Here is a 23,161-nt window from a genome sequence, read left to right as displayed (position 1 = left end):
GAATTGAAGTGAAAAAATTTAGTTGTGGATTGATACTCATAGAAAGTTGTTGGCTTAAATATACAGTACCTACCTCACTGAAATTAGGTTATAAGTAGATGTGGAAAAATCATTACATAAAGTTAGAAGCATATAGAACGTATAAAACAATGGGTTACTAGAAAAACATCTTTCAATGTGATAAAATAGTTTGGTATATTTGTTAGAGGTTACATATTAGGTAAGATATAATTACAAAACAGTTTAAGCACTGAGCGTTATAAAACTGAAGAACCCTAACGAAACAGCAACCTGTTATGAAAGTTCATAAAACAACATTGATTAGTTACTTATGCAAGTCAACAAGGAAACTAAAGTGAATCTTAAGTTATAACTATTTGTGAATCTTGTGTTATAAACTTATAAACTACCAACCCTTGAATGTAAATTTACGTCAATACTACAAAATTTTTACCCGTCAAAGCATTTCATCAAAACAATGTAACTCCGTGACTTCTTCTGTTTCTTAAACAATCTTGTGGAGTGGTTCTGGAGTTTGTAAAATGCAACGCATATGAAGCCTACCAAAGACGTTTTTAATAAAACAGCATTAAGACTGATTTATGCAATACAACTTACCACGATTCAAAAATAATGTGTTGTTATTTCAAAACAGTTAGTTATAGGTAATTATTATCTTTACAGATGAATTGTACTTATGGAATAGGAAGAATATACATAAGTAATCTCTAAATCGCTAAGAATGAATGTGAAATTAAATTGTAGTTGTAGCAGGTAGAAAATATAAATCACTTAAAGTAATATGCTTCATAAAACTAGGCTACTAGTATAAAATTTTATCATCAACAAAGTAAACCATGCGTGTGTTTAACAAAAATAACAGGGGTTGAAAATGTGAAAAAAAATACTTGTGACCATAGTATAAACAAGACACTAATCCGTTTTACAAATGTAAGCGTGGGAGCGATCACGGATCCAACAGCTCAACAATAAAACCTTCAGAACCGAAAGGAGGTGAAACCCTAAGTAAACAGTGTTGTCATTTAAAAGTCTCACGAGACACATCCAAAGTGTTTTATGATGTTTAGATTAAGATTATAAAAACAATTTAAGAGTTTGCAAATCATAAGTGTGCTTTAAGTTGCTGGAAATACGCTTAAGGTTGCTGGGAGTAAGCTTATGGTTGCTGGAAATACTTCATCTTAAAAAGAAAAGAATAAATAAGCGGATGTATTATTCTTGAGAGAAATAAAAAAAAAATTATTTCAACAAACTGTACACTAAAACTTTTTAAAACATTAACACGAAAAAAAAAACAACAACATTATTTTAAGAAATTTAAAATGTTAGTTCTGTAACTTACAAAACTGAAAAAAAAAAATAATTTTAATAAATCATAAACTTTTCATTGCAAAAACCAACAACTAAAAAATACTTTTAACAAACTACAAACTTTTAAGTTCCATAATTTAAAACTGAAAACAAAATTATTTCAACAAACTGTAAACTAAAACTTTTTTAAAACATTAGCACGAAAAAAAAAATAAGAAATTAAAAATGTTAGTTCTGCAACTTACAAAACTAAAAAAAATAATTTTAATAAATCATAAAGTTTTATTCTAATAAGATACACACGAAAAATTATTTTAAATAAAGAAATAGGCCTAGTTAAGTTTTGTTTCACAAACTAGAAAGTAGTTTTTACAAATCGTAAACTAAAAGTTTTATTCTAATAACATAAACATGAAAAATTATTTTAAATAAAAAAATAGTTAAGTTTTGTTTTACAAACTAAAAAGTAGTTTTGACAAATCGTAAACTAAAAGTTTTATTCTAATAACATAAACACGAAAATTAATCACAAACTCAACTTTTATTAAACTGAAAAATAGTTTTAACAAATCACAAACTTTTAATTGCACAAACCAACAACCAAAAATATTTTTAACAAGCTACAAACTTTCAGTTTGTATGATTGATAAATTAAAAAAAACATTAACTAACGAGGTGCAAACTTTATGTTCCATAATTTACTACTGAAAATTAGTTTTAACAAACGTTTAAGTTCCATAATTTACAACTTAAAAAATAGTTTTAACAAACTACAAACTTATAAGTTCCATAACTTACAAACTGAACATAAAAAAAAAATAGTTTTAACAAATTATAATCTGAAAGTTTAACACATGAAAACATACACATGAAAAATTATGTTAAGTGACAAACTTAAGTTTTCTTTTACAAACTTAAAAAATATTTTCAACAAATTGCAATTTTATTTTTACAAGCTTAAAAAACTATAACAAAATATCACAAGTTTCTGTTGCATAATTTGTAACGTTAAAATCTGTGTTTGGAGATTTGTTTGTATGTTTTTATCAGCAGGTGTCATTACGTGTTGCAAAATTTGTAACGTTAAAATCTGTGTTTGGATATTTGTTTGTGTGTTTTTATCAGCAGGTGTCATATTCTGCTGGAGTTTGTATTTTTTTATGCTTGTTTTAAGGTAACAATTTGTGATGTAGATTGCGCTAGGTTTGTTGATTTTTTTTCCAGTCCTCAGCTTGTAGAAGTATATGTTGCAACAATTTGTTCTATAGCTGTTCATTTGAGTGTTCTCGTTGTTTAAAAGAAATGTTGATTGTTTAGCTGGTATTAGCATCATCTAAAATAAAAATGTAAAATTTATTCCTGCATGATAAGCCTAAAGTTACGTTGTTTTGACCAAGTTATTACTGCAGGCTAGTTACATTTATCAAACCTTACCATAAAGTTTTAGCTGAAGCCGCTGTTACAGCGAAACGAAGACCTGGTGAAATAAAGGTTTACTGAAACCAACATAAACCGAAAAGATGATAAAATGCAATATTTATTAAGTTTTTTTGGTCAAGTCATGGGTTTTGCCTTACAATGAACTAAAACCATTCCACTGATTAAAAGATTCATCAAAGTACAACAAAATGTTCAATCAACCTAAACATTCCAAACAACAGTAAAACCTCATATACCAATAAAATCACCAAAAGATCCCACCAATCAATGACAAGTTATGAAACTCGAAAGATCCACTCCCCATAAGAATGCAACACAGTATTCGGAAAGACCTGGAATCTAACCAATAGACCTATCCATCAGATTCAATAGTGAAAGCTCCACTCCTGCAAGCAAACAGCTTAGTGAAAAAACATGGCTGCAACCAAACCTATAAAAAATTAACAAAACATACAGACACATACAGAACATATACAAAACAAATACATACAGACAGTTTGCTAACTTAAACGCGATCAGCTCCCACTACGTATTGTACGAGAAGAAAAACAAACATTCGTTTATGGTATTTAAATCGTGATGCTCTATATGCCTAGAACCAAAAGATCCCACCAATCAATGACAAGTTATGAAACTCGAAAGATCCACTCCCCATAAGAATGCAACACAGTATTCGGAAAGACCTGGAATCGAACCAATAGACCTATCCATCAGCTTCAATAGTGAAAACTCCACTCCTGCAAGCAAACAGCTTAGCGAAAAAACATGGCTGCAACCAAACCGATAAAAAATTAACAAAACATACAGACACATACAGAACATATACAAAACAAATACATACAGACAGTTTGCTAACTTAAACGCGATCAGCTCCCACTACGTATTGTACGAGAAGAAAAACAAACATTTGTTTATGGTATTTAAATCGTGATGCTCTATATGCCTAGAACCAAAAGATCTGCAGATTAAATCAGCAACACTACATTAGCTAATATTTTGTGCGGTTGATATTTTATGTTGGTTGAGCAAGAAATATAAATAACGTTAATAAACCTTTATGATCTTCAAGTATATGCTTTAGGTGTGTTTAGGACTTGTATTGGAATAATAATTATGACAGTACTTCGAAGCGAAGATGAAAAATAATTAAAATCAGGTCATTCACAAACTCTCTTATGTAATGTAATTTTAATGACAGAAATTAAGGCAAGATAATTATGAACGCCTGCGAGATGCGATTAAAACATTCAATGCGCAGTATCATGAAACAGAAGCGATGACCCAAAGGTATCCTGTAACGCTAAATAACCACAAACATAGGTTGTTTCCTTGCTAAAGCGTTTAAAAAAAAATGTAATTAAGCTTTGTAAAACGTTACAATCAGATTTAACATCTAATCGAAATCAACTTGGGGACATGTTTCAGTACAAATTATTACATAACCAACTAAATATTACACTTCTGGATAATGTTAACTGGCTAAGAGTGCATTGTACCAGCCGCTTACTGGGCTAGTTTATAAAAGTCTACTTCAGGAAGTAGGTTGAGTTCGTGCATCCACAACAAAACTATATGCTCGCATTCTGCTCACTGGACTTTAGACCTACTGGGTTATGAGAGTTTTACGCCTAACCACCAACAGATGTGTAGAACAAAACGGTTTCATTAATATCACTCTTAACAGATTCGAAAAATAAGAAAGGAACACATTTCAAAAACAATTATTATTTATCATATTTAAAAAAAAAACTATCATAGAGTGATGTCACGCGCCGAATTATAATATGTCAATACCCACTTCCGTCAATACCACTTCCGTCTGTACCACTTCCGTCTGTACCCTACCTATGGCAATACCCGTCTGTACCTGGCGGTACCCACCGTCTGTACCGACGGGGCAATGGAACCACATGATTAACTACTGACATTCCTCCCAGTCGTTATGGCACAGCCATAGATTTGTTCCTTAGTCAACACCCTGATGGAGCTCTACGAAAAAGAAAGAGGCGTGTGGATTGGTATCAAAGCCCGAAAGCCGCAAAACGTGGACGCTTCATTGCGAACGGCGAAGACGGTGTAGATTTATAGCCAAGCGATGAAGCTTTTGATGTGTCTGATTCCAGTGATGACGCGACAACCTCGTGCTCTGATACAACATCTGATAATTCCGATTCTGACTGCTAGTTCTTTATCAAACAGACTTTGTGTTGTTCGCAGTATCGCAATTGTGCCGAAATTGTCAGTGTATAGCCTACGTAAATCGAGACAATCTTCTCGCAGGGAGCTATTAATTTGTTGCCGGTACCTGGTTGAGCAATTAACGTTATTTTATAATAATTCAACGTTGCTAGATGTCGAATTAATGTAAAAAAAAACGTAAATTTCTTATTGGGCATTGTTGTTACGCAATATAACCCGCCGGAAAATTATATCGATTTGTGCCGACTCGAACGTTGAATCAACCCAAAATTAACTTACTTTTCCTCCCGTGAGTTATTTAACGTGAATTACTGTAACAGCGTGCGACGTGCGCATCTTGTTGCTCGCTTTATTGCTACTTTTGGAATTATTACATCACAACAAATCAAACAGTGCAGTCTTGATAGACTACTCTAGTATATTTTTCGCTTCTCGTTTTACATGTTTTGGTACAATTGTTTCGTAATAAACGTTCACGGCAATTGCCGAGGCAATTTCAACTTTTGTCGTTTGGCCTCGGAAACGTTTCTGCCGAAGTAAAATGTGCTAACTTTGAAGACTGCATGTTGATGCGTGTCGAAGTTCCGATGGCCGCCATGTGCTTGTGATTGGCCGCCGAACAGCTTGCTTCAGTCGGACACGTTTGGCCGCCGGAAAAAAAAAGTTGTTTCGAGGCCTGTAAGTTATTTATAGTCGCCTCAAATGAACTTGTATTTGCTTTGTGCAAGTTGAACAACGTCATCTTTGAGGTTCTGAATGAGATCGTGTGTTGTTACTGGAAAGCTGTTGATATCCAGTGTACTTAGCAGTTAGCCACTGTGGAATAGAACCCCAGTTATTGCGGAGTCTCATGAAGATGCTCATTTCTGGTTATTTTAAAACCTCTAGCTTCAAATCTTCAAAGATACATGACACAACGATTTCACCAAAGTGATGTAAACAACCTGACCAGAGAAGTTCCTTATCTTAAGAGCTACAGTAGAAGCAGTTTTTGCGTTTCTTTTTTTAGAGTGTTTTTGTCGTTTTTCTGCACTAAGAATCCTACTTTCTTTACTTCTGACTCGTGCGAATAAAATAGAGTCAAATCCGGCGATTGTGGCTGTCCTGTCTGTCATCATTCCTTTTAAGAATGATATGTCTGCAGGATTTGATATAAGCTCCTCAACAAAACACTAACATACTGATTTCGCCTGAACCCATTGTCATGCATTTTGTGTCCATTACTGTAATGATATGGATAATTGGATGCACAAATTAAAGGCAACATTTTTGCAATTAACTTCATACGGTAATTGTTTGCTTTTATATGTTTGCTTCAGTGTATTAACAGCAATACCTTTAGAAGCATTATGATATAAATTTGTTTTTCTTTGCCCTTTTTTAAAAAAAACAATAAATTTCCAACTTTTTCAAGCATTTTTGCTGAATAAAGGCTCTGATGTCATTTTGCTAGCCCATAGATGATTTTAGACTGCAGAAATGACTTCCCTAGACTTGATTTAGTGGGGATAGACACCAAAACCACTAGCCTGCACCCACTAGAAAAAAAATTATAGTCAATTTAAGGAATTTTGCCTCAGCGGTCACTAGAGAGCTCTTGGATAGGGGTCAAACGGGGTCAAAAAATGTTTTTTCAAGTACCAATGTAAAAGATAGCCCAAACTGCATCTTTTGGCAGATGCACTAAGCTGAACCTAAAAATTCGTTTTTTTTGATCCACCCTAGTTGCACACTGTGGCGTCTGGATATTTAGGTGCAGAGCACTGTAACGCCCGGTCATTTAGGTGCTATTCCTAGTAATGTCTGTAGATTGTATCAGCTTGGCAGCTTGCCAGAAAATTATATCATGGCTTCAGTGAGTGAAGCTGCTAAAACCGGCAATGCTTTTCACACAAAATATTACATTGAACAGAAAAATATATTGTTGTTTTATTGATTTATTATTGTTTTATTTGTTGTTAGTCCAGGTTTGCGTTGGTGAAAGCTTTATCAATAAATTATTGAAGCTTCCGAACATTATTGAGTTCATTTTTAGTTAACTCTTTCGCGACCACGGACGTATACACACGTCTTGGGATTTTTGCCATGAGGACTTCTTAAAGATGGGGACACAGTGGATTTTTTTTCTTTTACTCATTGGAATTGGCAGTCAAAACTGGCTAGGCAACCCCTTACTTTGGAATTTCTCGATCAAAAAGACTGTAGGCTAAATTACGTAAACTTTTTGCGTAAAATTTTCCAAATTTTTCCATAATCATTCTGCTGTAGGCTACCTCCTAAAGCATTGCGCGCAGAAACGAAGTAAATTTTTTCTCATGTGCAGAATTGTTTTGGCATTCGATTAAACTACATATGTTTTCATATTATTGTATCATACTTGGGTAGTAAAAATTATAATGAAGTATACTTTTCTGCCAATTTGTAATTTTTTTAGAAATTAGAAAAAATACCGTTTGGAGTTGCTAGTTGTACATAAAATGTTTTAAATTTTATTGCAAAGCTTTGCATCTTCGCATAGCTGAAGATGTATGCTTTCATTTGATGTCAAGATTGTGCGTCTACGTCGATCACATGACATGTTTTTACCGCGTAAATATAACAGTTTTGTGTGAAAAATGTCTGGTAATTTAGATTAAATATAAATTACTTCTGTTCGGGATGGATTGGCCATGTGACGAGAACGCGTAAGACGCTCTACTACTGTTCACATGAATACATTTCTACAGGGCATATAGGCTACACCTTGGCTACAAGTTGCAAGCATAATGGTGAGACTTCGCTCGTTATTAAACCTAGTCCGGGTTTTGACGGAAAACTAAGTTACTCTTCACTCAAGCCTACCGCCCGCTTGAGTACAGCCTTTGGTACATTTTTTACTGATGTTTAGTTATTATTTGACCTGACTAAAAGTGAACTCATACATGTTCGGAAACTTGAATAATTTATTGATAAAGCTTTCGCCGGCGCAAACCTGGACTAACAACAAATAAATGCTGAACACGCGCATTAAAAAAACATATTTTTCTGTTCAATATAACATTTTATGTGAAAATCATTGCCGGTTTAAGCAGCTTCACTCACAGAAGCCATAACATATTTTTCTGTTCAATATAACATTTTGTGTGAAAAGCATTTCCGGTTCAAGCAGCTTCACCCATATATTTTTCTGTGTAATATAACATTTTGTGTAAAAGCATTGCCAGTTTAAGCAACTTCACTCACTGAAGCCATGACCAACAACGCACACGCATTAACAAAACAATATATTTTCCTGTTCAATATAATATTTTGTGTGAAAAGCATTGCCCTACGCCCCTACCTGCCAAGCTGATACAGTCTACAGACTTTTCCAGGAATAGCACCTAAATGAACGGGCGCCACAGTGCTCCGCACCTAAATATCCAGACGCCACAGTGTGCGCGCCTATTAGACCAGCGCCTAAAAGACGTGGACCCTTCACTTACTTTGTCGTCAAAACCAATTTATGAGATTTAGTTTTCGGATTACTATCTGATTACTATCCTCCCTTTTTCCCCGCGCTTTTACAAAGTAAGCAGCAAAGATTTTGCTCTCCAGGTCTACATATATAAATTGGATTAAAGAAAAACTTAGGCCTGGAGAATAGCTAATTTTAGACAAATTAAGAATGGAATTTAATTGTCATTTCAGTCCAAAAAATTTCGAAATTGATAAAGAATTCGCAAAGACAGAACAATTCAAAGAAACCCATATCAAGAATCTAAGCCTGCGGTTGCCGCATGTAGCAAACAAGCAATTGACTCGCCAGCCTCAGCTTTGAAAGAATAGGGATGACGAAAGTAAATTATTATCCAGTGAAGCAAATAAAGTACGGTAGCCTACGGTAGAAAATTTATCAAACAACGATTAGTAAGCCATATGGATTAATTGTTTTACATTCTATTGTGTAACATCTTGTTTGCTGCCCATTATCAAATCGGTTCAAAGTTTGTCCTAAAATTTTTTGTTTTAAATTCAGTTTTTTTTTAACTTTTCTTAGTGTGTGTTGTATCTGTATAAATCAATTTAATTAAACCAGCGCAAGAGTTTTTAATGATGAATTACTTAGTTTTTGACATAAAAATCGAACGTTGGCCAGCAATCAAGCCTAGTCAGTTTTTAAGCAGGGCTGCCAGACAAGTTTGGATCAATCGCACTTAAATCGACAAAAACGCTTTTTTTTTCTTGCTTTTATTTCAATGCAAAGTGTTTGATTTTTTTTAATTGAATTTAAATTTTGTTGCTTTATGTTCGTCGAAAAGTGATAAAAATTGTCATGAATTGTTATTTTGGGCTCAAACTTTGTAATGATACGTTGCCTGGATTTGATTTGTTAAATTTCGTCTGAAGAAAACATTATTGACCTATTGTGTTATTCGGTTACACTCAATTATTTCTCATTTACATTCTATTCAATTTCTTTGTCAAATTATACAGTCACATTGCGCTAGTTTCATGCAGCCTAACAGGTCACACTGAGAGTCACTTAGCCATGTCTTTTATGACAGAACAATAGGTCTATACCTTTTTTTAAATTGTGATTATTTTTGTTTTTGTAATACTGTTACTGAAAGTGTTTTTACTCGTAGCCTTGTACTATTTATTTTATTGGCTTGAACTTTTCTTGGTTGCACTGAAGTTTAAACGCCCTTGCTACAAGAGTTTATTGATTTCAAAAGTTTTTCCTATTTTTAGTCACCCGGAATAAAGTTTATATTTGAATAAAACCACAGGACTTCACTTGAGGATCGCAGCAGCACATGATTTCGTTTCTTTCATTAATATTACTGAACATCAGCCTATCTTGTTTCAACGTAATTTGCCGATGCTTGACATTTGTCACATTAAGAACTGGGAAGCAGCTGACTCGATGACTGATATAGTCTTTCGCCGCTTCCTGTCTGTTGTGGTATTTAGATAGCATGGTACTATTTTATTCGTATTGTGTATAATTGTACCGTACTATTGTCGCAACAGACAAAATAAAAGGTTTCTCTCTCTCTCTCTTTAGTCCCTTCCTGTTTTCAAACTTTAAAGGATTAAGGAAAATTTTGCGGCAACAGAGTTCAGAATAACCATGCCAGTGAGAGCTGTTAACAGTATTGCCAACCTTGCGGTTTTCCCGCAAGTTTAGGCTTATTTTTTTCTAGTTTGAATATATTTTTTTGAGTTTGCGGGTTGCTTGTTGTCAATCTCGGTGACCGGGCCTGCGTCAGTGATTCGAAGCCTCTACAAGTATGCGAAACTGCCAGGATTAAGCTCTGCAAGAAGCTTTCCCTGTCCGAGGATAAAGATTCAATCAATCAATCAACCCTGCTGGTAGGCTATACCGTATCTTGTGTTCACTTACGGTACTGTAGTTGTTAAATGATAATAATTTTTGTGAGTATATATAAATTGCTTTTTTCTTCTTTTTTATCATATGTAAAATATGATTTACTTTTATACAAATTATTGGTTTTTAGGTGAAGCCAAATAGATCACCGGTATACGTACTAAAAATGTGTGATTTCCACTTGTTGTTATGTTTAATCATCTTGGTGTCTTTTGAACTTGTTTATTCTCACAATAGTTTCCCCAAAGGCCACCTTCTTCCATTGGGGCATCAGCACGCTCCTTCTGTAGTTATTGATGAGTTTGATGTAAGTACATGTACCCTAGGCTAGAGTTGTAGTTTCTGATTCTCTTGTAATTTCTGTATCCCATATTCGACTATCAAACTTATGGACCTTCTTCTTAAAAATTTAAGCTGATTTTCAAGCTACTACTCTGTTATAGTGTGAGGTTGCATAGCTACATGACATTGAATAAACAATAAATTTTATTTCTATGAAGTTAAATATGATGGGTTTGGTGTCAAGTTAACTTTTATTTAATCTAAAGTTGGTTGAAATAAAATTTCATTGATTAACTGACAGTATGTTCAATTCCATTGTAAAATTTTCTTGTTTCTTATTTTGATACCTCTTTAACAATTTTGCAGTTTGCACCGGTACTGTATTTTTTTTCAACAAGTCACTTTTTAAAAAAATTAGGAACGAATATTTTGTCTTTAAAAGCATAATATTGAAAACTTTTTTTTTACAATAACAGTTGATGATGAAGAAACACCATCTTTGAAAAGTATCTGCGATTGACATTGACAAATTATTATATGGAAATCTATTTGTAACAATCTTGCTTCACTTGCGCAAGTCTATTATTTAAGCATGATTTCAAAATACAAAGAATTTTATTTAAGTATTTTTATTGAAAAAACTGCTCACAGTTGTCAAAGTTTAACAAGCTAAAAGCAATTTACCTACTTCAGAAACCTCTGTTTTGTAGTTCATCAAACAAGTACCACATATACTTGATATGTTTGAAAATTTTAAATGAAAAGCTCTTTCACACAGGTTGATACAGCACCAACACCTGATGTATTTTATGAAAAGTATGTGAAACTTAGCAAAGCCGCAATATTCCGAGGTGCAATGAAAGAAACAACTGCATTTAAAGAGTGGACAGACAAGTACATTGAACAACATTACGGTGATCTTGAAGTGCGATTAGAAGGCAAAAAGGAAAAGGTATAAATATATATAGCAAAAGAATATACATATACTTATCAGTTATCAATTAATTTCAAGCTGTGAAACCATAACCCATTAATCGTTATCATCTTCTCATTGTTTCGCCCACTTTGATGTATATATATATTATTTGTATGGCACTTCTATGAATTTTGCATGCTGTTTGAAATATATACAGTACTATAATTTCTGAAACCAATATTTGTTCGTTCCTCAGAGTCATTCAACACCTATTGGAGAGAAATACTTGGGAAGAGATACTCTCCGTCATTTCATTGACACATATCATGCTCCTGATTCTGTCTCGTACATCGTTTCAGAACTTCCAAGGCAAATGTATAAAGATGTTGGTGTGTTACCATCTCTTGGCGCATGTGGAGAAATGGGTAAAACATTTGTGGAAATCGATCTTTGGTGGAGTGGAGGAGGATCAAAGAGTATAATTCACAAGGTTGAAAACTATTTTTTTTAAGTAAATAAAAAGAAAGTTTATCGACAAAAGATGGCGGTAGTTGGTGAAAATATCAAGTTTTGTGCAGAAAAATGGATGCTACATTATTTTTCCAAATTTTTGTTATTTCAATTTTTGTTTTGCAAGGAATTATAATTCAGTGATATTAGTTATTGTTAGTAAGTATTATAAATAAAAAGAAACTTTATCGTCAAAAGATGGCCATAGTTGGTGAAAATATCAAGTTTTGTGCAGAAAAATGAATGCTACATTATTTTTCCAAATTTTTGTCATTTCAATTTTTGGTTTGCAAGGAATTATAATTCAGTGATATTAGTTATATATAAATTGTTAGTAAGTATTATAAATAAAAAGAAACTTTATCGTCAAAAGATGATCGTAGTTGGTGAAAATATCAAGTTTTGTGCAGAAAAATGGATGCTACATTATTTTTCCAAATTTTTGTCATTTCAATTTTTGGTTTGCAAGGAATTATAATTCAGTGATATTAATTATAAATTGTTAGTAAGTAAATAAAAAGAAAGTTTATCGTCAAAAGACGATCGTAGTTGGTGAAAATATCAAGTTTTGTGCAGAAAAATGGATGCTACATTATTTTTCCAAATTTTTGGTTTGCAAGGAATTATAATTCAGTGATATTAGTTATAAATTGTTTTATGTTGAGGAGTTTGTAGAAAACTAGCTGGTGCTTAAGCAATATTTAATTCAAGTTGTTTTTTGCAGGATGCATTCAATCAGATTAATTGCTTATATAGAGGTGTAAAACACTGGAAGCTGTTTGAGTACAAATATGAAAAATGGCTGTACAAACATTGGGAGCCTGAGGATGAGATTGGCGGGTAGTTTACTGTGTGCCTTATCAAAAAGTTGAAAAGTTTCTAATTTAAAAAAACACACAGTTGTGTTAATGTAGTGCAGTAGTGTTATATAATTCAAATTATTTTGATCATCATAATGCTAAAAAGCTTTTTCAGACGTAGAACTATAACATGTTTTCTATCTTCTTCATCAACGTATTTATGGGGTAGGCTATACCTGTTATTGTGAAAATCTGAACTTGCAATAAGCACAAAAGTTGTACTTATGAATATTACATTGGGTATTTTTTTACTTGCGATACAATATTAGTTGTTTCTTGAAAAGCAAACTGTGCAGCTGTATAATGCACATCTTGTGTCGTATAAATGTAAACTGTAAGCATGTCATAATGCAAGACTGGGCGATATTGATTGATGCGATTAATCACCACAATATCAATACAAACACGTTAAACTTAGATAAATTTGAATTTGATGAGCATATGTGTAAAGCAGGGGTGACGAACCTTTTTGTGGTCGCGGGCCACTTTGTCAATTACACGTGAGTTATCGGGCCACACAACTTTTTAATCGTAACCTACTATGAAATCTTTTAGAAGCGACTCAAGATATTATTCATGAAAAGTAACAAACGGCAGATGAAAGTAATAAAACCCACACAGTTGAAATTATCTTACGCAGAATCGAAACATACAGCAGTAAAAAATAAAACCAAATCAAATTGAGCAAAAAGGATAGAGCAGCAGTACTTGCATTGATAATGAAGACAAGTTTAATTTTCGAAGCGTTTGCTTTCATATGAGTATGATTTCTTCTTTTTTTGGCTCTATCCTTTTTGCTCAAGTTAACTAAATGTTTCGACCATTATGCTCCGAAACAACAAAAACAACAAACAAAAGTCCATGCGAATCATACAGCTGAAGCTATCTAATGCAGCATTGAAGCAAAAAATATTAAAAAACAGCATTGAAGCATTGACTTTTTTTGCTTAGTGGGATTTTTGGAAAGTTTTTTGCTTGACTAAGCGTTCAATATTAGGTCGAACAGACGATGTGGCAACTCTCAACTTTATACTAAGATTTTCATAAAAACGCATAAAACATAATGAAGGCATAAAACAGCTTTGAGATGTCTTTTGTCTTTAATACATGAGCGATTGTCAGATTGTTTTGCGGGCCGCACAAAATTCTTTGACGGCCGCAGGTTCGTCACCGCTTGTGTAAAGAATAGAAGTCAAGCTATGGTTACTTTGTACATATATTGCTTACCGTACATTATTATTGGAAACCATGATATTTTTGTTAATAGTACTAAGATGGTATCATGCTCTTTTTTTTCAGTTTCTCTGATATAAATGTAGAAGCCGTAGACTTGTCTAAGCAGCCAGACTTTTTGAAAGTTCCTTGGTCAAACTTTACGATCAATGCAGGGGATTGTCTTTTCTTACCAAAAAGTAAGTTTGTAGTAGCCTATACTTAGTTTGTTTGTAAACAGCAACAACAACGTTTAAAAATTGAATATGGCTGTACTTTTGTAGATACACGGACGACTGCTATTTTTTGTCACAACTCTTTGAAGAAGCTAGTTGTGTGTAACTAGTGAAACGTTAACATCAGAGGCTCATACTACCCCTAGTTAGAATAACTGCAATAAATTTAATATTATTTTCTTTTTACGTGAAGGTTATTACCATCAAGTTGACTCTGAAGGACCAATGAACTTAGCCGTGTCCATCTTGTTCAGTCGCCTGGATGAAAAAGTATCCATTGACACTTCTGATTGTGGTTCTGATACCAGTGAGTGTATATTTTGTATCATCCGCAGATATTTTGTTTATTTACTTTGATGGTCTGAAATAACATCAAATTCACTTCAGCAATGACTAGTGCCCAGCGTATAACGCCTAACGTTCTCAAAAATGTACTTTTTGTGGTAAATATACTTGCACATCCTTTAATTTAAGCAACTAAACACAAATGGTCGTCGATCCTGTAGACGTAGCGCATTTCCATATTTATTTGTCACATGCAGTGTAGACATTTTTAATGCGTTTGGTAGGCTATTTTGAGTTTGGCGTTTTTGAAGTTTTATCTTTTTAAATAGAAGTTAAAAACTCTGCCTATCTATTTGCAGTTTTAATAAAACATCAGGTTTAAAAAGACCACCTCTTCCCAAATCCGGATGATGCTGTCCATAATCCCATTTCATTTTGAGCTTATTTTGTGACATAAAACTACTTGAATCTTGACGCAATGTTAGAGCGAGCAAAAATTATTTTGCATCATATGCTAGGATTTTTGTTATTTGCCAATCACTAGTTCAGGCTATTGATTTGATACGCGATCTGTCAGAAGATATTTTAGGTAGTTTTTTTTAAGAGTAAATATGTTAAATTTTGTTTGTTTTTAGTGCTTGTTTGGTTGTGCAATGTACCCTGTTTCTACAACTGTTGCTATCTTAAATCTTAACAATATCGATCGATATCTAAAATCGTTTTATCTGTGAAACAACCAGAATGGTTTCCTTCTGTTTGCCTGTCGTATGTAGACCATTCTTGTGATACGAAATTGCACAGACATTCAGGCAGCTTAAGCTGTAGCAGGTAGCTGTAGTATCGTGTTTCAAAAAGATCTAAAGTTTTGTGTTAAGATAGAAAAGCTGTTGCCAAAGTTATGTGAAACGCTACCAAAATAGTTCAAACTAACATTGAGTGCTTAAGTTTCGCTTTCTAATCGATTTTTTTGCACACATAATGCTGTCACGTTTTACATTTGTTAACGACGTGTTGTTTTAAAATGTTTTAACAGTTAGAGGAAATAATGCTTCGGTAAAGTAAGAATTCTTCAACCATTGAAAAGTGTAGTTTCAAAAGCGTCGAAATGAAAAAATGGCAGATTCCTAAAGGCTTCAAAGGTTCTCTAAAAGTCGTGATGAAATGTATGCCATTGACAAATGATATTTGACACTTTTTCCAACCCTGAAGTTTGCAATTTCCTTTACTTTGATATGAAATTCTTCTCTCCACTGCTGACGTGCGACTTGAAATTTTATACTTTTAAGGCTATCCTCTTTAATGTTACGATTGTTACGCCTATGACGTATTTTATCCAGCTGGTGATTAGAGCTAAGTTAAGCTTAGTTACATCCCATGTTAGGCTACGGATTCTATATTCCTGGATTTTTCATAATCCAAGAAAAAAATTAATTTTATCACAGAAAATATAGGCACACAAGAAAATGTTATCATGTTACAGCAAAATTTCTTATGATATTTCGTACAAAACTCTTACCGGTTTCGATCTTTTCGGCTATCATGCTCCTAATGACGCTACATATTTTTCACTTGGTGTAAACGTTTACTCATTCAACTTTTTTTTAAACTTTTGAAATAAAAAATAATTGCATTTTCAGAGATAAAGTGGTTGTATGGTAAGATATCATGTTTCAAGTCATCTCAGTAATTTTTTTTATGTAACCTTTGTCTCTTACGTAAAATCTTAACCTAAACCCTACCTTCAACTCATGCCAACTTATTGTAACTATCTTCGATCTTCAGATTATAAGATTCCCCGGCCGATGGACGAGTTTGAGATCATGTGGCAGTGGGAAGGCAAAGGAAACATGACGATGGGCTACGGCGATTTTGAGGAAAACTTCAGGTAGTTAGGTTTCAGGTTCTGCAAGCTTTTGCGATTGAGCTGTCATCATAGTGTTAGTATAGTAGTAATTAAGCTCGGCAATTCTAGTCATTCTATTGTAACAATTTTCTTAGCTTGTGTACATAAGTCTGGTAGAGCTTACTTTGTTAAACCTTGTGATAAGATGTTTTTTCCTAATATGCGCCATATTCATATGTACCATTGGCTGAAAATTAGCTTGATTGTATACTTTTGCAAAGTCCTTGAAATGTAACGTTCTCTACCCAATTCTACTTGAATTACGACCATGTCATTTTCCCAATGAAACAGAACAGCTCTTTTTTGTAACATCCTGGCTTGTACTCGGTAAAGGTAAAGGTGAGTCCCATACTTGATCCAAGCATCGGGGTATGAGAAGATAAGGTTCTCAGTATATTATACTAAGCCTTCAGCACTAACGAGTAGGGTGGCCACTGGCCAGTTCCTTTCTCTCGGCCGCCTTTCCTTCAGCAGCTACGCCCACCCAGTTTATTTCACCCTGGGTAGAGGTGAGCGGTGATTTTCAACAACCAGCTTAAGCCGGGAGTCGAACCAGGATTGCATGATTGGAAAGCGAGCGCCTTATCCGCTGCGCCATTCCACCGCAGTGAGTGCGGTAGTTGAAGATTTACATTAAGTAGACAACTAGACATCAAGAAAAACAGTTTTTGTTTCCACCTTTCGGCACACCATCTCACTACGCGGCTAGGCAGCTGACCATGCAACGAACAGCTCAAAATTCGTTTGCAATGCATTCCATGGAAGTTTGTACTATTTGATTGAAATTCTTAAAAGCGGAATTGTCACGTTTCAGGATCCCTCTGTTTGAATCCGCTTTGGAGGCGGAAAAGAAAGGAATTGACTTGACTGTGGATTATCTCCGTGAAATATTTGGAGTTGGCACCGGCGATGACGATCTTAAACTTCCCTCCGGAAGCTTGGAACAGGTTTTTTATTACATTTTTACCTTTAGTGCAATTAAAATCACTGCTAGGGCTGTGTTCCACATGTTTTTCTTGCAGTTATACCCCATACTTCAGCCTATCATTTCCATGTAAAAAATTAACGTAAATCTGAACGTTAGTTTTCACTACACGCAAAGGTTACAAAAAGAAGATTATAGAAAATGCAACAAAACTCCTAAAGAAATAAGCAGCAAAAAGTTGGCTACAGAATATTTATCAAACGTTCCATTTGTGTACACGGATATATAAAGCAACAGCTGTATTGATGAAACTTATACTATAAGTTCACAATATGGTTTTCATCATATAGTCTACTTTTTTTTCTTGACTGTAAACCCCCGCGGAATCTAACCTTAATGCCTCATCAAGGCTATTGTTTAAGAATTATTGAGTTAAACCTAAGTTATGACTTAGCTTATGAAAAGCTCACACACATTGCGAGGTCTTTCTTCGTGAATGATTTCCGGAGTCTAGTTAAAAATAGAGTGAACTGGACGTAATTTTAAACGTTTACGTGGACGTTTTTTGAACCTACGAAGTGTGTTTCGATTTGTGCAAATTATCGTAGAATCTTCTTCTTCTTTCGTTTGAGACTAAATCAAATTTCAGGGCAGGCAAATCGTAGAATCAACATTTATTGATGTATGTTGAAGTAGTCCGCACAGCACATCATAAATCATTGTCCAGTGTTTCGACATGCAGAGCATGTAGAATTGTGGAATGGATCTCATAGACCCTGATATGAAGATATTGCCCTGGTTGCAGCAATTGGGAGATGTTGCCTGAAGTGCTGCCCCATAAGCAAGAAACAGAAATATTCCGAGCAATTGCCTAATCAAACTTGATTGCCGTTAAAATACTCCCCCATTTATTTTGTTCAACATTAATTTGTATTTCTACTTGAAGCAGATTGTAAAAAATATGCAGAAAAATAACGTTCCAAACTTTGCTAGATGTTTTTGAAGTGATTGCACGTTTTTATTCCAGGCCTTAGCGATCATCGATGCGAACGGTGACGGAACATTAAGTAGTGCAGAGGTCCGTGCGGCTACTATTGACCAGATTAAAGATTTCGGAAGACAGGTCACTTTTCACTGGATTTGAATTTCAAATACGTGTTGGCGGCAACCGGCCTTTTTTTCATCTAACCACGAAGTGCAATTTCTCTTACAACATTTCTTGTTTTTTTTTCGATGCATTTAATGCACAGTTTCAAAGAGCTATTCAAGCTACTCAATGAACAAAATGTGTCTGATGAACAAAGTCGTGTGAAATTTTTTTTTAAAGTTGTGAGATTGGGCCGTTGTCTCACCTAGATCTGTTACTCAGCACTAACACAGATTTATATTTCTAGATTGAACCATACGAGCCCTCCAACACTTATGAGTTCGAGTATTCCTTCGTCAGCTTCTGGCATGTATTAGACAGACTTCGTCAGGCCATGGCGGAACACACGAGATTAACACGTAACCAATGGATAGGCATTTACATGTCTCAGTTGCAAGGAACTAAGTTGTTCGCAAACGAAGTATGAATGTGAAAAATTGATTTGTGGTACTGAACTTGAATATGGCGAGAAGGTTTTACATTGCTCGAAGCTGCTGTACTTTTCTTCTGAAGAGAGTCAGATGAAAAGTGCTGCAGCTTCGAGCAAAGAAAAACCTTCTCGGCATATTTAATTTTGAATGTTATAGATTTGGTTGTGGTAAACAGCGCAGAAGAGCATTGTTCGATGATTTGTTTTGTCTGATGCACTTAGCTAGTGTCCCCTGCTGATAACGATGCTAAACCCTTTTTGAAACCAAACATTTTTTTAAAGATTTATACTGGACTGGTGGATTCTGAGAGCATAGATGTGGTGGAGAGCAAAGATGTCACTGACTTTGATTTGGACCGTGCCCTTACAAATTGGAAGCGGTATTGGGCCCCCCAGTATTCCCCCATCGACGAACACCCGGATGTGACCAAGAAAATCCCTCTTTATGGAAGTCAAGAAGAAGAGGATGATGATGTCGAAACATCTCCTACCCATAAGGAGCTGTAATCTAGCTGTTGATCCGACGTCTTCTATTGAAAAGGAGTTGACATTGTTAGAGCAATTCAAAACTGCCCAATTTAACATTATTAATTTAGAGACTCAACGCTGGATTAGTGTTTTTCAACGCTGCGTCCCAGCACAAATGCAAGAAAACATCTCAGCCAGCAAATCAACTCTTTCTTGCATTGATTCAACGTTTCAGCATTCATTGCATTTCATTGCTGCGGTCTCTTTTTGATGTAATTTATCGCTCGCCACATTCACTGTAATTTTGCTGTCTTAAAAACAAAACCTAACACACCCGAAGCAATTTTACTGCTTTTTTCTACCATGCAATCAAACTAAGTTTTTTTACTAATCTTGCTATTTCGTCTAAACACTTATTGCTTCAAGTCATGCGTCATATCTTCTCACTTTTCTGCTGAATCCTTATGCTGATAATGGTATATTTTGTTTGAATAGGTTTTGTCGTTGACTTTCTTATGAATTTTTGCTCTAACATACCCTGCATATTTCTCCATATATTGCATGCTTTCGGTTGCCATGGATACACAACGATTTTAAATGCGTAGATTTTATCCAATGATTCAGAACATTTAGAGGAGTGTCAAGAGATTTTATATTTTTGGTAGCTTATTTAACCAAATTGTCGTGTATGTAATGTATGTAAGTTTTCATTTGTTCAAGATGTTGAGAACTGTAGCGCACCCAGCATGGGGCTAAAGGGGCTCAAGCCCCCCCCCCCCCAAACCAGCCACCAAAAATGAAGTTTTGTATGTTTTCCATTGATACCTTTTGCTTACAGGTTAGATATGAATAAGACACAACAATACAACAGGGCTGAGCATTATAACAATTGAATATATTTTAAATATTTACAAATAGTTTTAACAGTCGAATGTTTTCGGCTTAACTTTAGCCCTTATCAGGAATCTGAAAATAGTTATAAAAATGCAATAAATTTCAACTTCTTGAAGGTAAAATTACATTGGGAAAAGGCAACTAAACTTACATAAATAACTACAAAAAAATTCACCACAGAAAACGTGATACATCAAGTAAATGTTGAGGAGAATGGGGACGCGCCTCCAGCAAATAATTGTTTATTTAAATTTGGGTTGTAGCATTTGATTAACACTGCTTCCTGAATTTTAGTGTCAAATTGGGATTTTCCTTTGCGTAAAATTTTAAATGAGTAAGCAGAGAATTTTCGATTTGTGCAAAAAGAACACTCCATAATATGGTCTTTGATGGCACTTTTCTTTAACTCCCTAAAGTTCAGATGCTCCCGTACTCTCGTGGTCAAATGTTTGGTGGACATAACCGATGTTGTCTGGTGAACTTAACCGAACATAACGTACGTCAATGCCAAATCACACGGACATGTAAAACCAGGACCGTATTTAGCTGATGGGGGCTCCGAGGCACTTTTAGATCGGCGGGCTCCCAAGCGAAAAACCACCTTTACGTCTACAGTAGCATTAATCTAGCACTGCACAGCATTTTGCAGAAACTTCAAAGATTGAAAGAAAGAAAAATATTAACACAAAATCACATTTTTCCACGACGGATGGCCCTTCAAAAGGGAGGCCGGGGCACTTGCACCATTTTCCCCTCTAAATCCGGGCCTGTGTAAAACTTTATACGACATTTAAGCAGAGAGACAAACGCGTCCGGGACTTTAGTTGAAAATACGAACTAATTTTGAATGTTTTATAAGTAGGAAAATGTCCACATCAAATTTACTGTTTACAAAATTAGTGTTTCGTTACAAACTGTTTTCGTGCTAGTTATTGTTTTCGCCTTGATTTGGGTTTGCAAACAAAAAGCTAATTCTATTTTGTCATACATGACGAAAAAGTGGAGATCTATAGAAGGTTGCGAGAGTGGACGTAGGGATGAGGATGCATGGGGTTCACTAGGCCAACTTTTAATCTGATTGAGAGAACGAATCCTAATGTATTGGCATTTGGCAACCGGTGGGTTGTGGGCCATGAATGCCTTTACTATTAATCAAAGGAATGGGCGTTGGCCTATTGTCACTATTGTCGCAAATCACTTGGCCGACATTTCTGAATTAGCCCCCCTTTAAATTTTTTTTCTGTGTGCGCTACTGGTTGAGAATATCAAGAAACTACTTATGACGTATCCAGACTTAATGCTCAGTAGTTGAAGATTTTGAAAATCAATAAGTGATTGAAATCTTTAACTACATGTACTTATGTCAATATGAGCGAATGCCATACTTTTATTAGTGTTATTTGCTGAGAAGAATTGGCTTTCTACAAACTTCCAGTTTTTTAAAACTGAAAAAATCTTAAGATTGTAGGTAGCCTAAGTGTAAAACTGCCAGTGAATGACTAAAGTCTGCATCATAAATCTCTGTTGCTGCTGTCATGTTGCCAATTTTGGTTATTTGATGCATTTCATGGAATTTTTGTCTGAATCGTCCATGCAAATACATTTGTGTTTCTTTGATCCATCTCACTTTCATCATACTGTGCTGCCCTACTGAGATTACTATGAGAATAAAACAATCTATGCAGAAATATTTGTTTGCGTAATTAGTAAATGCTACCAGCATATTGTAGCGTGTGAATAACTGAATATAGCCTACTTTATATAACATGATAAGATGGGAGAATGCAAGCCGACACTTGTTACTCGCGTAGAGTTATGCGGAAAACCGGGTCAAAGTACAAGAGCTCCTCACAAAGCATGTGGGAGTTGCACAGTTTCACATCAACATTATGTCGGACTGGCCATATAGTGTCATGTTCTCTCGCTGCTCTTTGCTTCTCAGTAAATTACTGAGAAAAACCCAGCTTCAACTAGTGCGGTAATTTTACAATCAACTAAAAATACATTTTGCTTAAAATTTTACACAAAGAACTTCACTCATTCTTTATCAAGTTGAATTAAAGCTTTGAGAAATATACTTTTTCGGTCAGTTTCATTTAATTTTTTAGTTTGATGGTGATACGCTGATTGTGTCGATACTGGCTTGCTGCGCAACTGAAACGATCAAATGATAAAAACACAAGCAAGCAGTCAACTGTAAAGTAGATTTCATATATGTTTCAACTTTGGTGGTCTACAGTTTTTTTTTAGTACAACAACGAAATGTAACCGCTGAAATGATTTGCCAAAGCTGTAATTTCAAGAAATCGGCAAAAACTCTGCAAAATTACTGCCGACTGAGCTAATTTATGACTGTGCAAAATTTCTGACCTCTGATTGGTTAATTTCCTGTGGGAGAAATTTCTGCTCGATTGCAGACAGCGAAGCCGGAAACTTATTTCTACGTCGTATTGACATATGCTACGATTTAGCGGTTAAGCTTGGCTACCTACCTTCAATTTTATCAGTCGTGCGAAATGTTTATAGTTGTGAAAGCACGTCGAATAGCCAGCTTCGAGTGGGTTAAACCAAACAATAAGAACGGTAAAACAGTGGGGAAAAAGGCAGAATGCTGCACTAGTGTCAGTGTTAAATTGAGCGTTTGAAGAATCATGTTGGCTGAAGCAAATTTGCAGGTTGTTTGTGTATGTTAAAACTGAAACTAACTCAGTTTGACTGCAGTTAGGTCTATGCTTGTAACTACGGACAGCTTCATTGAGATTGCTAAAG

At 34.8% G+C, this 23,161-nt stretch overlaps 1 protein-coding gene across 1 annotated transcript in view; it reads left to right on the top strand.

Moving 5' to 3' along the window:
* Positions 1–22,074, top strand: part of LOC145766547 (uncharacterized) — a 44,549-nt gene extending 22,475 nt beyond the window's left edge. The window contains exons 3-13 of the mRNA XM_082578269.1: positions 10,455–10,631; positions 11,385–11,558; positions 11,779–12,012; positions 12,757–12,872; positions 14,192–14,304; positions 14,534–14,647; positions 16,408–16,510; positions 17,343–17,475; positions 18,481–18,576; positions 18,848–19,021; positions 19,313–22,074. Of these exons, the coding sequence (XP_082434395.1) occupies positions 10,455–10,631; positions 11,385–11,558; positions 11,779–12,012; positions 12,757–12,872; positions 14,192–14,304; positions 14,534–14,647; positions 16,408–16,510; positions 17,343–17,475; positions 18,481–18,576; positions 18,848–19,021; positions 19,313–19,537 (1,659 nt within the window). The 3' untranslated portion in view covers positions 19,538–22,074. The remainder of the gene's footprint in view (positions 1–10,454; positions 10,632–11,384; positions 11,559–11,778; positions 12,013–12,756; positions 12,873–14,191; positions 14,305–14,533; positions 14,648–16,407; positions 16,511–17,342; positions 17,476–18,480; positions 18,577–18,847; positions 19,022–19,312) is intronic.
* The last annotated feature ends 1,087 nt before the right edge of the window (positions 22,075–23,161 follow it).

Source organism: Aplidium turbinatum, chromosome 3 (genome assembly GCF_918807975.1).
Source record: "Aplidium turbinatum chromosome 3, kaAplTurb1.1, whole genome shotgun sequence".
Taxonomy (NCBI): Eukaryota; Metazoa; Chordata; class Ascidiacea; order Aplousobranchia; family Polyclinidae; genus Aplidium; species Aplidium turbinatum.
The sequence above is the reverse complement of the archived record's forward strand: the minus strand, read 5'-3'. Positions and strand labels throughout refer to the sequence as shown.